Below are 17,533 nucleotides of genomic sequence, written 5' to 3'. Positions count from 1 at the left end.
ATGTTGGCAATATAACAACAGCAATATAACAACAGTCTTCTTTCATTCATAAGTGCATTGAAATGAATGTCCACTAGTTAGTCCTCTCACTCAAACCTTTGAAATGTGTTTGTCTTATCTTTCACCTACAGCATATCTTCCAGAAATATTCTTATCATGTTACTGAATGTATCCAGAGTCATTTAAGATTTCGTTCACAAAGAGTATTTGTATAATCCACAGAATCCAAGCATTACCCCATTGATTGTGTCTATTTGTCCTCACCTTTTTGGTCTAATAATTTCCCCATAATTGACTAACTGGTCCCTTTCAATCGCTACCACGGTTATGCATATGCTTAAAAAAAAAATAATCTGTAAGACAAGTCAAACTTACTTTGCCACGGATGCACACCAGCCGGTTGAAGCTAATTGGCGAAATCATTTGGCTACCTCTTCCTACCTGCGAACACACACGAGACACCCACATCAATCAAACCACAGTCATGGCCACTAGCATTTCTTAAAGGGCAATTTCACCACTTTTCAACCTCATTTGCATTATGTCCAGCACAATATCAGTGTCAACATGTGAAAATGGTGCATTTCTAGGTTTTGGAGAAAACAATATGATTAATTAATGTCCCATCATGCTTAGGGTCATGTATAAAAAAAATATTGGGCAGGCCATTATTTTGGCTAGCATGGCTATGTCCCCATCCACAGGGCCATGTCCCCATCCACAGGGCCATGTCCCCATCCACAGGGCCATGTCCCCATCCACAGGGCCATGTCCCCATCCACAGGGCCATGTCCCCATCCACAGGGCCATGTCCCCATTCACAGGGCCATGTCCCCATAGGAGGACAATGCCCCCATCCACAGGGCACTGAATGGTTTGATGAGCATGAAAACTATGCAAACCATATGCCTTGGCCATCTCATTCACCAGATTTCAACCCAATTGAATACTTAGGGGAGATTCTGGAGCGGTGCCTGAGATAGCGTTTTCTACCACCATCAACAAAATACCAAATGATGCGATTTCTTGCGGAAGATTGGTGACGCATCCCTTCAGTAGAGTTCCAGACACTTACAGAATCTATATTAAGACAATTTGTGTTGGTATTTCCTTTTATTTTGGCAGTTATCTGTATGTAGACACTGGTTTGGTGCTGGAAATGGTTGAAAAGTGGAGGAATTGCCCTTAATGAACCAAATCTAGAACCAGGCCAAGTCAGGAAGTGCAGTTGCCCTTTTAAACCCTTACCGTGTAGCCTACCCATGTTTGCCCTCTGTTGTGTGCCTTCCTTTGTTTGCTGAAATCCATACTTAATAATAAAACGATAATAAAATACAACCACCGACTGTTTCCTCGTATCGACTGAGAGCGACTCGATGTCGTCGGAGGTACACTCCGCCCACTCTCAACTCCGCTCAACTCTGTTGATGTGAAGTACATCGTGGAGTTGAGTTTGACAGATAATTAGCCAAGTAAAACTCAAACCAAACTGGTCTAAAGCAAACATTGCATCCATAATGTAATGTCATTTTTGCTTTAGATCTCTCGTCTTTTAATAAGCATGATTGTATGTCTTCTAGGGAAGAAAACCAAGTGAAGAATCCACAGATGACTCTGAGGTAAGATACTGTGTGCAAACTATGTATATGGCCCGCTAATAAAAAGTGGAACATTTTGATTAATTTAGGCTGAAGTAATTGTAGAAAATGCATGTGCTGTCTGTGCATTTATTCTCTTCCCACCTGTAAACAAACAACATATATTTTTTTACAGCAAAAACTAAGCAGATTTAGACAAATGTTATTATGCAATTTTCCAGATGTTGTGAAAATCATCTGGGTTAACAGCAGAAGATAAAATGTCTGACCATGTCAGAGACGCATGCAGTTGTGAAGTACACTGTTGCACCACACCTTTTGATTCTATATAGCATGTCAGACTGCTAGAGAGGGTGAGGAGCAGCCTGTCTTTAAATGATACAGAGAATGAAATGTAAGGAATAGCCAGTACATTGAGCAATTCCACCCCCTACTCCCCAAAGAAAAACCATTCCGAATAGAGAAAGGAAATCTTCCCCAGTAAATGAAAAGTCTGCCTGCCCCCTATCACCAGTCCACAAACAGAATCCTCTCGGCACACTAACACTCACAGGTAAACAAGCACCTGGGACTGCATGATTGTATGTCCCCCTCTGAATCGCTACAAGCCTCCGCTTATTTAGTTATTGTGGTGTAGCTTGCCCATTCGCTAGGCACCTGTCTCCGTGAGTGGGTTGTCAGTAGACCGACTTGATGAATGAAGTGAGAGTGTAGCCTGTGTGCTGAAGGCTTTGCCAGAATGGCTAGATCGGAACCAAGTTACATACTCCCACCAGTCCCTTGGTTCATGCTCTTAAGACAGATTCACGTTCACTTGATTGTGTCCCCCATGGGCTGTTGTAATATGACTTTCTGATTAGACCCTTGATTTTAGCATGCCCTACTAGACATTTAGCCTATATGAATATATATTAATTGAAATGGGGTGTTGTGGCAAAGTCTCGTAAGTCTAACAAAAAGGAAATTTACCACCTTAACAAACATATGAAAAATGGTGCCTGTAGACCTTCTATGGGGTGTACATTTGTTTGTTCTGTGTTATAGCTTTGTAAAACTGTGACAAATGCCCATGCATTAGAAATTTCACAAGGGAATAAACAGGAAATAGACATACTGGTGTAGAGTGGGAAAGGATGGTTCTTGTAAATTACATTCTTTCCACACATTCTTGAACCCCCCCCCCCCCACCCACCTTCTCACATAGTGCATATAATAGCAGTCTTTGTTTTGTGTTGATGCACCATATATACGGCCACAGTCTATGCAGCATTGGTTATAAACTGGGTTATGGGGAATATTCAGGCTGTGACCGCAAATGTACCACAGGAGAATATGGCAGCAGCGCACATGCTTGGGGTTCCTAGGAGGGTTGTAATCAATTTATGTTCCTGGGACACTGTGGCACAGCCAGTAGAGAGGAAGGATGATCTGGTTACAGATGGAGAGTGGACTGGCCTTGGACATTTATTTGTGTATCTAGAAACATTTACCTTGCTGATAGTGAAAGGGAATTTTCTATGGAATTTTTGTGTTGAATTTCCTACCTTGCTGATAGGGAATTTCCATACCAAATTCAGATTCCCTATCAGCAAGGTTAATGCATGAATCTGTGCCAGTGTAATATTCTGTGTATTATAGATGAATTATGCTGGATTGTTTTAACTGGATCCCTCTTTCAAACTAGGAAGAGGACAGCGAGGAGGAGCCTAAGCTGAAGTATGAGCGACTGGCCAATGGGGTGACTGAGATTCTCCAAAAGGATGCTGCCAGCTGTATGACTGTCCATGATAAGGTACAGGTCCTAACCTACCAGAGCTTTTCAGTCTAAACTACACTAGATTTCAAATGTCATTGTTTACGCACGTTTGACATATTCAATGTCGGTTAGCATTCTCTTTCTAGAATATGGAGAGGCAGGCCATTTCTTTCTCACCCTCCACTCATCCCTTTCACTCAGGGAGGTACACATCAGCCGCCGCCGGCCATTTTCTTTATCCCTTTCTTATTTCCGTTTCTTATAGCTTTTTGCTCCCCTGTTCTCTTTTTGAACGTTTCTGTTTTTCAGCGGGCCATCTCTGAGCTGGATGGCTAATCGTTATGGCACCGAGTGCACTCATGCACGTCTGGGCAGAGGGCGAGTCATACCTGGTTATGTCTGCTCACCTGATGTTTTATTAACCACTATTGATTTTCACTTATTTATTTTTTCTTTCTCTCCTCTCTTTGATCCTATAAAAAAAGCAATCCCGCCAGAGTGAGAGACATTGCTGTGCAGATTCCTGTGCAATTCCACATTTTACCCAACTTCCCTTCTTGCCGGTGTTTTTGTGCTTGTGTACCGCCTGCCAGCTATGCTACCTATACTGTGACACAAACCCCCGACCCAGCCAACCCCCGCCGCCTTTAAAACCACCAACACGCCGCATTGCCTGATGTTGCCTCATATTTTCAGTGCCTGAATCGGAATTTAATTTGAACAATTCCATTCTAATAAATCCTTTTTAAAAGTCACTCCGCCTCGCAAGGTTGACCCCTTTTTTATTTATTTATTTTGGGGTATTTTATTTGGGGAGATTGCAGGGGCTCTGTCTGACATGCTCAGCTGTGCCTGTAAATATAAGCATTTCATTATAGGCTGCACTGAAGCATGGTGGGCTCACCGCACACACAGGGGAGGAAGGGGAGAGGGATTAGGGGGAGGGGCTCGAGCTGGGCCTGTGTGGAAGAACGCACACTTAATCTAATGCCAAAAAGCCTCCCAGTTTTGATAATTTCTTGTCCCAGCGGACCTACACATACATTCTCTCTCTCTCTCTCTCACACACACACACTTCAACACACTCACATACTGTACAAAAGCAGGAAACGTGGGAAACCAGTTGCTGCTCTGTAGAAAATAATAGCTTTACGGTGGGCAGGAGAGGCGGTGGTTGGGTTGCTGGCGACGCGAGGAGAAGCCAGATGTACAGCGCATTTATTATGTTTAAGCGTTTTAATTTGAGAGACAAAATACCATTTCACACTGTCTGCTTTAATAAACAGGGTTTTTTCGCACCCTCTGTAATTTCACAGTTTTTGCCCCAGAGCCCACTGATTCCACCCCACTACTCGCCTTCCCCAGCTATGCTAGACATAGTGCCTTTTTAATCCTCTTGCCTCAGCTTTCACCAGTAGTACACGTTTTTGCTAAACATTTTGAATTGTCCTAAAGATTAATCTCAGGTTCATTCCATTTCAGTTCCTTGCACTGGGCACTCACTTTGGGAAGGTTTTCCTTCTGGACATCCAAGGAAATCTGACTCAGAAGTTTGAAATTGTAAGTACTCAACTCAATTCCAAGTAATCACCTGCTCTCAGAACGTTCCCAGTCATTCTGTGTCAATGTTGTTGTTGTTGTGGTTGTGGTCTCTCCTCAGAGTCCAGTGAAGATCAACCAGATCAGTCTGGATGAGAGTGGAGAGCATATGGGGATCTGCTCTGAGGACGGCAAGGTGAGATCATCTCTCTGCTCCCGTACAGAAAGGGTGACACTCCACTGGGCACAGATGTCAATTCATGGAAATGACATGGAAACAACGTTGATTCAATTAGGGAATAGGGTGTCATTTGGAATGTAGCCTAGATCTCCATTAAGTGGCAAGGTATTCTGTGTAATACGTTGAACATCACTTTGCATTTACCATGAAATTATGCAATGTGTTGAACTCATTTCATCAATGCCAAAAGCAAAGGACATTCTTGTTCATATTTAGAATTTAATGGAACATGTTGCCTGGAGAAAGGGAATTTAGATATACGGAATGTGCCCCAGTACTCATAAGTTTTACAAACCACAAGCTTTATCTTCCTCATACCTGTTTACTTTCATAAATCTACGAATGTATAGGGTTTTGAACAAGCACATGTTCATGCTCATGTTCTAAGGGGAAAGACTCTCCCATCCATCTGTCTGCCTGGCTGTCAGTCATCAGGTCTCTATGGATACCCTCTCAGTGCTCTCTACCTTCTTGTTATCGCTCCTCTCCTGATCATTATTACCATGCTTCATGGATCCTGCAGTCCAGATATGCTCTCTGATATCGCCTCCTCGCTCGCACTCCAGCGGCGAAACAAGATCTTGTCGCGCAGAAAGTGGCGTTGACAATTAAAACCGACGCCGCTGCAGTTGTCCGTCCTCGGCCAATTCAGTTAGCCATTAATCTGTGTCAATCCCTTCAAATAATCCTGAATCATCGATGGGATTGAAAATGGAGAGTGAAAAGGGCGTGATGTTTCTTTTTGAAACTTTCTTTTTGTTCTTTTTTGACTCCCAGACAGTCAGGCTGTGGTACAGTGTAATTGTTACATAGTATTGCTGTAACTACAGTAACTGCGGCTGTGGTAAAGCCAAAGATTAGGATGCTCGTATCAAAGCACCAGAGGGTTCAGAGATTCAACCTGGCCACTAATTGGTGACCCAGTGGAAGGGTAGCAGTGATCCAATCAGTCTTGCTGTCCAGAACTCCCCCTGCATACACAAGAGTGCCTCAGAAACAGCTGCAAACACAGTACAGATGTATTTTTTTATACTGACATTCAACACTTTCTCTATTGCAGGTTCAAGTGTTTGGACTCTACACGAGGGAGGGCTTCCATGAGAACTTTGACTGTCCTGTCAAAGTAAGCTGATGTCAAATGCATGTACTTCTTTTAACTTCATACTTTTCGTTGAGAGTATATGTACGAGGTGGTATACTAATATATTCAGTGCATCTCAAGATAGCCCCCATCATTGCTTCTAAACTTGATGCGTTCTAAATGGATCCACTTGCTATGTTCTCCAGGTGGTGGCGTTACACCCTCGGTTCAGCAGTTCAAACTACAAACAATTTGTCACCGGAGGCAACAAGGTGAGATTGAAAGGTATTTTTTTTCCCCAATGTGATTACACTATATAGCCCATCTCAACTGTGTTAGCAGTGTAGTTGAAAACTGTTGAGCGTTAGCTAATGTGGATAGAATATTAGCCATTTGTTTTTCAAAATGAATTCATTTAGATTTTGTTCTTGTGAGCCTCCTCCTCCCTTGTGCTTGGCTGATGGCTGTGCACACACACTGTAGGCCTTTGCTGGGTGGTGTGAAAGGCTCTTACTTTCCCCTGTCTCTCTTCTGGAGTGCACTCCGGGGAGAACGGCCCATTTTCACAAAGTGCTGCTCGCTCAACAGTGTTTGAAAGGCAATGCTTCACAAGCACACCAAATAGATGTCATTATCAGGAAGGCCCATAGTCTTAGGGTCCTGGACAGGCAGGCACACAGCAGTTTCCTCTCTAATTTGTCTCAGACTCCAGAAAAAAACTTGCTATATATTAGGTATTAATGTTCCCTTTTGAGTTACAAAGGCTGCAGTCTGCGGCATCACTTAGTATAAATGATTAAAATAGACCGAAAATCTGTACAGTACTGTATTTCAATGACCATTGGAGAGAGACAAAACAAGATGTATACATATCTACAGCACTGGTGAGAGAGAGCTTCTGGAATCATCCAATCCACCTTTCTTTTCTAAGGAAACGCTCATTGTTAGTGTAACCATTTTCTTTCAATTGGTACTGATTTCTTTCCTCTCCCTGTTCTCAAGACCCTCCATAAAGCGCCCTGTGATGAAAATCAATAAGCCTCAACTGGAGCCACATCCTGTCAAAGGCAATTCAATTCTGTCTCCACAGTTCTGCCAGTGTTATGTCCTCTCTTTGGAGAGAACTGTTAACATTTTCAGACTTTTTTTTTTGAATTAGAGAGGCCGGGGCTCTCTCTCTCTCATCTCACTCCCCAGAACATAATACCTATGTGGTATTGTACATCCATCTGTATGACACTGAGAGATGTTTTTAAAGGGCCTGAAAGGCCTTTTATGTATATGGCCTTTGAGGTGACGCCTCCGCCGTCTACATAATGACTGGAAAGAGTGACTACAGCCATCATTGTCTCAAAGCCATTGGCGAGAATCAAAGAGATTTAGAGAAATATGGTGCAGGCTTTGTCTGTCAAACCTACTGAAGTAATCAGGAATTGATTTTGCCAGTCTTTTATTATGAAGCTGATCTGTGTTTCAAAGACCACATCTTTAATGCAATCTGTAGTTTTTCCTTCCACTTCTTTTGTCACATGTCACACACACTGATAGGTTAGTTGAATCATGTGAAGATGGATCATGTCTGCTCACTGACTTGAAGTAAGTTGGAAAACACTGTGTCCGTTTACTTTACGTTTATGATAAAGTGAAACACAATCCTCCTGCTCTGGGTGGCCCACTGACACAGAAGACGACCCTCCTGTCCTTGTGCTCTACTGCCCTCTGGTGGTGGAAATACAGAACCACAAACCACCGCTCCAAGGACACGATTGTTTGTCTGTTTTTGAAACTGGTGCTGATTTGGATATCATTGGTGACACACGTGATTCTGATGTGTGTTTTTATTTTTAATGTTGCCTTCCCAAGCTGCTGCTGTACGAGAAGAACTGGCTGAACCGCTGGAAGACGTCCACTCTGCACGAGGGGGAGGGCACCATCACTAACGTCCAATGGAGGGCCAATCTCATCGCCTGGGCCAACAATATGGTAAGTAAGGAGAACCGTCAAAGCTGCAGATATGTGGCAACAAGAAACACGGCGATTAGTTTGTCGTTTTAATTTATACTTATATATTTAATCTTTATGATGATGATTTACTTTATTGTATATGTTAGGATTTTTATTGCATCTTATAGCATGTCAACTTACTTAGATTAGTGCATTGGACGTACACATAGTGAACATGCTCTGTTTGTCTTGGTCTCTTCCAGGGTGTGAAGATTTATGACATCAGCACCAAACAGCGAATCACCAACGTCCTGCGGGATAACGTCAGCCTGCGGCCTGATATGTACCCCTGCAGTCTGTGCTGGAAAGACAACTCCACCCTCATCATCGGTTGGGGCTCCTCTATTAAGATCTGTGTTGTGAAGGAGAGGGGCCACACAGAGTTGAGAGACCTTCCTAGCCGTTATGTGGAAATTGGTGAGAACATGTAGTGTATTGTTAGATAACAAAAATGTTTTGTGGAACTTTTAATGTAATATAATGTGGGGGTAAGCGCATTAGTTTGGAGTTGTAGTAATGTGGGTTTCTTCTCTCTTGTAGTGTCTGCGTTTGAAACGGAGTTCTTCATCAGTGGCCTGGCGCCTCTAGCAGACCAGCTGGTCACCCTGTACTTTGTGAAGGAGAACTCTGATCACATGGTAATGTTTGGTTTGAAACCGTATATATGTTGCATGATGGAATGGCTTAAGGGGTCACAGCCATGGTATTTAAATGTTGATATTGTATACTGTATGTGTGTGTTTACGTCTGTCTGTGCGCGCTCGCAGGTTTGTGTGTGCGTTTGTCTAAAGTAAAAGTATTCACACCCATTTGACCTTTTCCACATTTTGTTGTGTTACAGCCTGAATGTAAAATGGTTTCAAATGTGAGATGTTGTCACTGTTCTACACACAATACCACATAATGTCAAAGTGAAAACATATTTTTTTTTATGAAAAGCTGAAATGTCTTCAGTCAAGTATTCATCCCCATTGTTATGGCTGCCTTAAGTAAGTTCAGGAGTAAATATCACATAATAAGTTGCATGGACACATTCTGTATTCCATAATAGTGGTTAACATGACGTTTTAATGACTACCCCCACCTCTGTATCCCACACATACAACTATCTGTATATATAAGGTCCTTCAATCGAGTAGAGAATTTCAAGCACCGATTCAGCCACAAAGACCAGGGAGGGTTTCCAATGCCTTGCAAGGAAGGGCACTGATTGGTAGATGTCCCAAAAAATATGAAAATAAAGCAGACAGTGAATGTCCCTTTGAGCATGGTTAAGTTAGAAATTAGGCTTTGAATGGTCTATCAATACATGCATCCTTCCTAACTCAGTTACCGGAGAGGAAGGAAACCGCTCAGGGATTTCACCATGAGGCCAATGGTGATTTTAAAACCGTTACAGAGTTTAATGATTGTGATATGAGAATTGAGGATGGATAAACAACATTGTAGTTATTCCATAATACTAACTTTAAATGACAGAGTGAAAATAAAATATGCATCCTGTTTTCAACACTTAAGTAATACTGCAAAAAAAATGGCTAAGAAATGTACTTTTTAACTTGAATACAAAGCGTTATGTTTGTGGCATATTGTCAAACACGGTGGTGGCTGCATAATATTACGGGTATGCTTATCATCTGCAAGGAGAAGGGAGATTTTTAGGATAAAAATAAATGGAAAAGAGCTAAGCATAGGCAAAATCCTGGAGGAAAAACCTGGTTCTGAATGCTGGAAGACAAATCCACCTTTCAGCAAGACAAAACCTTAAACACAAGGCCAAATCTAAACTGAAGTTGCTAACCAAGACGCAATTGAATGCTCCTGAGCTACTGTTTTGACTTAAGTCGGCTTGACTTGAAAATGGCTGTCTAGCTATTATCAACAACCAACTTGACAGTGCTTGAATAATAAAAATGAAAAAAGAATGGCAAATATTGTACAATCCAGGTGTGCAAAACTATTAGAGACTTGCCCCCAAAAACTCACATCTGTAATCATAGTGATTGCCAAAGGCGTTTCTTCTAATATTGACTCGTGGGTGAATGCTCTTCTAATCAGGATATATTAGTGTTTTATTTTTCATAAATATTTTTTTTTTAATGTTATTTATGAGTAGATCGTTAACAAAAAATGACAAATCCATTTCAATCCCACTTTGTAATAAAAAAATAAAGTTTGGTGTGAATACTTTCTGAAATCACTTTATATACCATTTGTGTGTGTGTGTGTGTGAGATCAGGAGGAGGAGTTCCGAGCGCGGCCTTGTCTGGACATCATCCAGCCTCTTCCAGAGGGCTATGAGGAAATCTCATCAGACGCCCTGACCGTCCGCAATTTCCAGGAGAACGAGTGTCGAGACTACCGACTGGGTGAGCCCATCAGAAAAGCCCCGGCAAACACTACTCAGTGACACTCTGTATTTACAGATTATTCTAGCTACTATAAACTACTGTGCAGGATATATCATGTACTAAAGATCATTCCAGCATTCTCATGTGTCAACAGAACATTCCGAGGGAGAATCCCTCTACTACATCATCAGCCCTAAAGACATTGTGGTGGCCAAAGAGAGAGACCAAGATGACCACATTGACTGGCTGCTGGACAAGAAGAAGTATGAGGTTGGTGTTATAATCATCCAATCAAGCAGACTTCATGTGGGAACTTCGTATTTTGCTGCGATATATCATCTGTGTTCAGTACTAATGCATTATAACTGTCGGCTGTTACCGTGTTACCAAAACGTATTGTCTCTCTCACAGGAAGCTCTGATGGCTGCCGAGATCAGCTTCAAGAACATTAAACGCCATGAAGTCCAGGTACTGTATAGGCATTGGACATGTTAAGTGCTATTCCTTCCCAGAGTAGTGCAATTCCTTGCTATTCATGTGTTATTCCTACTCCTATTTTACCTACATGTATGTATTTGACCAAATCCCAACCCACTTCAGCAAACTAACAGTATGAATATTACCTTTCACACCCGAGCATACCTACTGCTAACCCTAAACTGCAGAGGACACATCGCCTGTGCGCCTGTCCCCCTCATACAGATTCTCTCATGTCTCACACACACTAGCTACAAACCATCTTCTCCTTTCTCACTGTGCTGCAGTGAAAGAAGCCTCATTGGCTCTCTTTTTTTTCTTACTAAAATAATTGGGTTACATTTTAAAATGTCTTTCCTGGCCCAAGGATTATGAACAGTTTGTATTGCTCTTTCTGAAATGTCGTTGTTCCTTGGATGGAAGGCTAGACCTCTTAAAAAATATATATATATTTCAAACCATGTCCTAACTTACTTACAAGCATTTTATGCGTTTAAAAAAAACAACTTTGGGAGCCAGTCAATGCAGTACCTTTTACTTAATGGGTTGAACCCAAGTAACATCAGACCAGAGCATTCAACCTGTAGTACTTAAATACTATTTGCGTTTACCATAGTGAGCTCATAGTATTGGGATAGAAACAAACATTTATTTGGGGGGGTGCTCTGTATTTCAGCACTTTAGATTTGAAATACAATGACTGAGGTTAAAGTGCAGACTGTCAGCTTTAATTTGAGTGTATTTTTATCCATATGGGTGAGCTGTTTTGAAATTAGTACACTTTTTGTGCATAGTCCCCCCCAGTTTAGGGGACCGAAAGTATTGGGACAAATTCACATATGCGTATTAAAGTACAAAAAGTTAATTTTTTTGTCCTGTATTCATAGTACACAATGACTAAATCAAGAGTTTCACTAGAAACATTTGTTGGATGCATTTGCTGCTTGTTAAGGTTGTGTTTCAGATTTTTTTTTGTGCCCACTAGAAATCAAATTTGATTTGTCACATGCGCCGAATACAACGTAGACCTTACAGCGAAATGCTTACTTACAAGCCCTTAACCAACAATGCAGTTTAAGAAAATACCACAATAAAAGTAAGAGATAAGAATAACAAATAATTAAAGAGCAGCAGTAAATAACAATAGCGGGGCAATATACAGGGGGTACCGGTATAGAGTCAATGTGCGGGGGCACCGGTGCTGAGGTAATTTGGGTAATTATGTACTTGCAGGTAGGGTTATTAAAGTGGCAATGCATAGATAATAACAGCGAGTAGTGGGGGGGGGGGGTAGTCTGGGTAGCCGTTTGATTAGCTGTTCGGGAGTCTTATGGCTTGGGGCTAGAAGCTGTTTAGAAGCCTCTTGGACCTAGACTTCGCGCTCTGGTACCGTTTGCCGTGCGGTAGCAGAGAGAACAGTCTATGACTAGGGTGGCTGGAGTTTTTGACAATTATTTAGGGCCTTCCTCTGACACCGCCTGGAATAGAGGTCCTGGATGGCAGGAAGCTTGACCCCGGTGATGTACTGGGTTGTATGCACTACCCTCTGTAGTGCCTTGCGGTCGGAGGTTGAGCAGTTGCCATACCAGGCAGTGATGCAACCCGTCAGGATGCTCTTGATGGGGCAGCTGTAAAACGTTTTGAGGATCTGAGGACCCATGCCTAATCTTTTCAGATTTAGTGAGCGGGAATAGGTTTTGTCGTGCCCTCTTCACGATTGTCTTGGTGTGCTTGCACCATGTTAGTTTGTTGGTGATGTGGATGCCAAGGAACTTGAAGCTCTCAACCTGCTCCACTACAGCCCCGTCGAGGAGAATGGGGGCGTGATCGGTCCTCTTTTTCCTGTAGTCCACAATCCATCTCCTTTGTTTTGATCACATTGAGGGAGAGGTTGTTGTCCTTGCACCACACGGTCAGATCTCTGACCTCCTCCCTATAGGCCGTCTCATCGTTGTCGGTGATCAGGCCTACCACTGTTGTCATCAGAAAACTTAATGATGGTGTTGGAGTTGTTACATACCTTTACTACATGGGGACGGCCCATCAATAAATCTAGGATCCAGTTGCAGAGAGAGGTGTTTAGTTCCAGGGTCCTTAGCTTAGTGATGAGCTTTGAGGGCACTATGGTGTTGAACGCTGAGCTGTAGTCAATGAATAGCATTCTCACATAGGTGTTCCTTTTGTCCAGGTGGGAAAGGGCAGTGTGGAGTGCAATATAGATTACATAATCTGTGGATTTGTTAGTGCGGAATGCAAATTGGAGTGGGTCTAATTGGAGTGGGTCTGGGATAATGGTGTTGATGTGAGCCATGACCAGCCTTTCAAAGCATTTCATGGCTACAGAAAGTGAGTGCTACGTGTCGGTAGTCATCTAGGCAGGTTTCCTTAGTGTTCTTGGGCACAGGGACTATGGTGGTCTGCTTGAAACATGTTGGTATTACAGACTCAGGCAGGGAGAGGTTGAAAATGTCAGTGAAGACACCTACCTGCCAGTTGGTCAGTGCATGCTTGGAGTACACATCCTTGTAATCCGTCTGGCCCAGTGGCCTTGTGAATGTTGACCTGTTTAAAGGTCTTAATTACATCTTCTGCGGAGAGCGTGATCACACAGTCATCCGGAACAGCTAATGCGCTCATGCATGTTTCAGTGTTACTTGCCTCGAAGCGAGCATAGAAGTTATTTTGCTCGTCTGGTAGGCTCGTGTCACTGGGCAGCTCTTGGCTCTGCTTCCCTTTGTAGTCTGTGATAGTTTGCAAGCCCTGCCACATCCGACGAGCGTCGGAGCCGGTGTAGTACGATTCGATCTTAGTTCTGTATTGACGCTTTGCTTGTTTGATGGTTCGTCAGAGGGCATGGCGGGATTTCTTAGAAGCTTCTGGGTTAGAGTCTCGCTACTTGAAAGTGGCAGCTCTACCCTTTAGCTAAGTGCGAATGTTGCCTGTAATCCGTGGCTTCTGGTTGGGGTATGTACGTACAGTCACTGTGGGGAGGACGTCCTCGATGCACTTATTGATAAAGCCAGTGACTGATGTGGTGTACTCCTCAATGCCATCGGAAGAATCCCGGAACATATTCCAGTCTGTGCTTGCAAAACAGTCCTGTAGTTTAGCATGCGCTTCATCTGACCACTTTTTTTATAGACCGTGTTACTGGTGCTTCCTGCTTTTAATTTTAGCTTGTAAGAAGGAATCAGGAGGATAGAGTTATGGTCAGATTTGAGAAATGGAGGGTGAGGTAAATAATGTACTGTGTCATTTTGGAGTCACATTTATTGTAAAATAAGAGTAGAATACAGTATGTTTCTCAACACTTCTGCATTAATGTGGATGCTGCCATGACTACTGATAATCTGGAATGAATCGTGAATAATGATGAGTGAGAAAGTTACAGATGCACAAATATAGTTTCTCCCAAAAATGATCACCTCCCCAGTTCTTGTAATGTTGAGCGGTGAGCATGTCTTGGGGGTTTTGATGTTTGTGCATCTAACTTTCTCACTCATCATTATTCACGATTCAGTCAGGATTATCCGTAAGCATGGTAGCATCCACCAAATACAGAACTTTTTACTACTTTAATACACATACAAGTGAATTTGTCCCCTAAATGGGGGGGGGGGCTTATGTACAAAAAGTGCTGTACTTTCTAAACGATTCACCTGATATGGATTAAAGCTGACTGTCTGCACTTTAACCTCAGTCATTTTCATTTCAAATCCAAACTGCTGGGGGAAAAAATAGTCACTTTCCCAATACTTTTGTAGTCCACTGCATGTCTTCAAGCCTTGACACATTGCGATCCCTTAGTTGTCTAATTTTCTAACGAAGATCTAAGACCTCTACTTTCTTCACTTTAAGTTAGATGGGGCTGTGATTTTACAGGATTTCTTGACATTAATAATGACTTACAGATCTGTTGAGGTCAAGGAAAAGAATGAAGTAGATTTTTGGAAACAACATTTGATGAAATTACAGAGGATACAGTCCATTACTCATGTTGTGTTCCCTCATGGAGTGTCTTTTCTTTTGTAATCAGAAAATTGGGATGGCCTACATCAATCACCTGGTGGAGAAAGGTGACTATGACACCGCTGCCAGGTACTTCAGCCTTTTAGTTATTTCAGTTTAGTGTTTCTTCTGCAAAATACCAGTGTAAAGAGTAGATGTGGTGATTATTTTCTCTCTGTCTCGCTCTCTCTCTCTCTCTCTCTCTCATTCTCTCTCTCGTGTTCTCTCTCTCTCTCTCTCTCTCTCTCTCTCTCTCGTGTTCTTTTAAGTCTAGGAAGTGTCAGAAGGTGCTGGGAAAAAACATGGAACTCTGGGAGAATGAGGTGTACAGGTTTAAAACCATTGGGCAGTTGAAGGTGAGTCGGGCCACATTGTGACCTTGCAACTTGTGGAAAATGATGGCATTAGAGACTTTGAGCAAGTTTTGGAATGAACAATACTCTCAGTATTGCCCTCAGTATTAACTGTTGTAATTCTCTGTATCGTTTTCTTTCCCTCATGTAACTCCCTCCCATATCTCTCATTTTGTTTTCCCACCTCTCCTCCTGTCTCTGCATCTTCAGGCCATCAGTCAGTACTTGCCTAGAGGGGACCTGCGTCTCAGACCTGCCATCTATGAGATGATCTTACACGAGTTTCTAAAGTCAGACTATGAGGTATGTCTGTCTGTTCCTGATGGTCTGGTGGTCTTCTTACTGCATTAACAAAGCCTCTCTCTGCAACCTCTTTCTCAAAGGGCTTTGCCACCTTGATCCGTGAGTGGCCAGGAGAGCTCTACAATAACATGACCATTGTTCAGGCAGTCACCGACCACCTCAAGAAGGACCCCATGAACAGCACCCTGCTCACCACACTGGCTGAACTGTGAGTGACTCTATACTGGTTTGAGCATTTTGATTGACTTCATTACCTCTCTATTGCTGCAATGCTTATTTTCCTCTTTATTTATTTATTTATTTATTTATATATATATATATATATATTAGTACCACTAAGCTGTGTGTTTCTTCTGTCCATGCAGGTATACATATGACCAGCGGTATGACCGAGCCCTGGAGATCTACCTGAGACTGAGGCATAAAGATGTTTACCAGCTGATCCACAAACACGACCTCTTCTCCTCCATAGAAGACAAGATTGTGCTCCTCATGGACTTTGATAAAGAGGTGATTCGCCAGCACATGCACAATTGTTTTATTAAGTAGACTCCTTACTGTATCATAGGACCTTGCTACTGTTTAAGGCTGTGTTATGCGTATAATTGTCCTTACTTGAATAGTAATATCAACTTGTCTTTTTTGAAAGTCCGTTTTTGAGTGCTTTAAACTGTGCAAAAGTCATGGAAACCCTCCGTCTTGAGTCCTTGTGCCTCATACACACAGCTCTTATTGCATTTGGATTGTCTGGCCACAAAGGTCATAAGTCACTTTGTGTGTCTCTTTGTCTGAAGAATGGCCTTTTCATTTGTGTTGTCAGAAAGCTGTCGACATGCTCCTGGATAACGAAGACAAAATATTGGTATGTGTACTTGGCTTCCCTTAATCTTTCTTGGGGAGTTTGGGGAGCACATGCTGTTCGCTAATGATGTTTCTGTCTTCAATGTTCTACAGATTGACAGAGTGGTGGAGGAACTCAGGGACAGGCCTGAGCTGCTACACATTGTGAGTCACACTACAAGTTCTTTAGTGATTATACGTTTTTAATTTCCTATGATTATCTTGATTTGAAAATTGTGTTTAACATGGCATTTCACCTCCTTCTCTCAGTATCTCCACAAACTATTCAAGAGGGACCACCACAAGGGTCAGCGGTACCATGAGAGACAAATTGGCCTGTATGCTGAATACGATCGGCCCAACCTACTGCCATTCCTGAGAGACAGCATCCACTGCCCACTAGAAAAGGTACTGAGACACTTTCAAAACTGTGTGCTCAAATACAAATATTTATTTTGTATTTTATTTTTTTTATTTCACCTTTATTTAACCAGGTAGGCCAGTTGAGAACAAGTTCTCATTTACAACTGCGACCTGGCCAAGATAAAGCAAAGCAGTGCGACACAAACAACAACACAGAGTTACACATGGAATGAAGTACATTTCTTCGAATTTAGATCTATATTATCTTATCATGTAGGTCAGATTACTACAATAGAAGAATAATTAATCATCTTACTTCTGAAACTCAAGTGTGTTGCAACTGCCTTCCCTATGTTTTTTAGGCTCTGGAAATTTGTCAGGAGAGAAACTTTGTGGAGGAAACTGTCTTCCTGCTCAGTAAGTGTCCCCTTACAGTTTCTGTGACATTAACGTTACTGAATAAACCATTAGAACTGGTTAGAAATGCTCATAAGTGCTTTATAAATGGATAGAAATGCTTTTAGATCGAGGGGGAAAAGCTTGAACTGTACCTCCATCCAGTCAGGTAACTAATTGCATTTGGTCTGAGGAAACTGACCCACTGTTACTTGTCCTTCAT

At 42.2% G+C, this 17,533-nt stretch overlaps 1 protein-coding gene across 1 annotated transcript in view; it reads left to right on the top strand.

The window, feature by feature from the left end:
- The window catches only part of LOC139420471 (vacuolar protein sorting-associated protein 41 homolog), a 30,520-nt gene that overhangs the window by 11,021 nt on the left and 1,966 nt on the right, over window positions 1–17,533 (top strand). Inside the window, exons 2-22 of the mRNA XM_071170655.1 lie at window positions 1,581–1,619; window positions 3,283–3,390; window positions 4,837–4,914; window positions 5,015–5,089; window positions 6,195–6,257; window positions 6,422–6,487; window positions 8,079–8,198; window positions 8,423–8,636; window positions 8,760–8,857; window positions 10,459–10,588; window positions 10,725–10,840; window positions 10,982–11,038; window positions 15,084–15,145; window positions 15,330–15,411; window positions 15,619–15,711; window positions 15,792–15,919; window positions 16,077–16,221; window positions 16,532–16,573; window positions 16,666–16,716; window positions 16,822–16,959; window positions 17,277–17,331. Of these exons, the coding sequence (XP_071026756.1) occupies window positions 1,581–1,619; window positions 3,283–3,390; window positions 4,837–4,914; window positions 5,015–5,089; window positions 6,195–6,257; window positions 6,422–6,487; window positions 8,079–8,198; window positions 8,423–8,636; window positions 8,760–8,857; window positions 10,459–10,588; window positions 10,725–10,840; window positions 10,982–11,038; window positions 15,084–15,145; window positions 15,330–15,411; window positions 15,619–15,711; window positions 15,792–15,919; window positions 16,077–16,221; window positions 16,532–16,573; window positions 16,666–16,716; window positions 16,822–16,959; window positions 17,277–17,331 (1,960 nt within the window). The remainder of the gene's footprint in view (window positions 1–1,580; window positions 1,620–3,282; window positions 3,391–4,836; window positions 4,915–5,014; window positions 5,090–6,194; window positions 6,258–6,421; window positions 6,488–8,078; window positions 8,199–8,422; window positions 8,637–8,759; window positions 8,858–10,458; window positions 10,589–10,724; window positions 10,841–10,981; window positions 11,039–15,083; window positions 15,146–15,329; window positions 15,412–15,618; window positions 15,712–15,791; window positions 15,920–16,076; window positions 16,222–16,531; window positions 16,574–16,665; window positions 16,717–16,821; window positions 16,960–17,276; window positions 17,332–17,533) is intronic.

This window comes from Oncorhynchus clarkii, chromosome 11 (assembly GCF_045791955.1).
Source record: "Oncorhynchus clarkii lewisi isolate Uvic-CL-2024 chromosome 11, UVic_Ocla_1.0, whole genome shotgun sequence".
NCBI classification, from domain to species: domain Eukaryota; kingdom Metazoa; phylum Chordata; class Actinopteri; order Salmoniformes; family Salmonidae; genus Oncorhynchus; species Oncorhynchus clarkii.
Note: the sequence above shows the minus strand (reverse complement) of the source record. Positions and strands in the feature narration are given on the sequence as shown.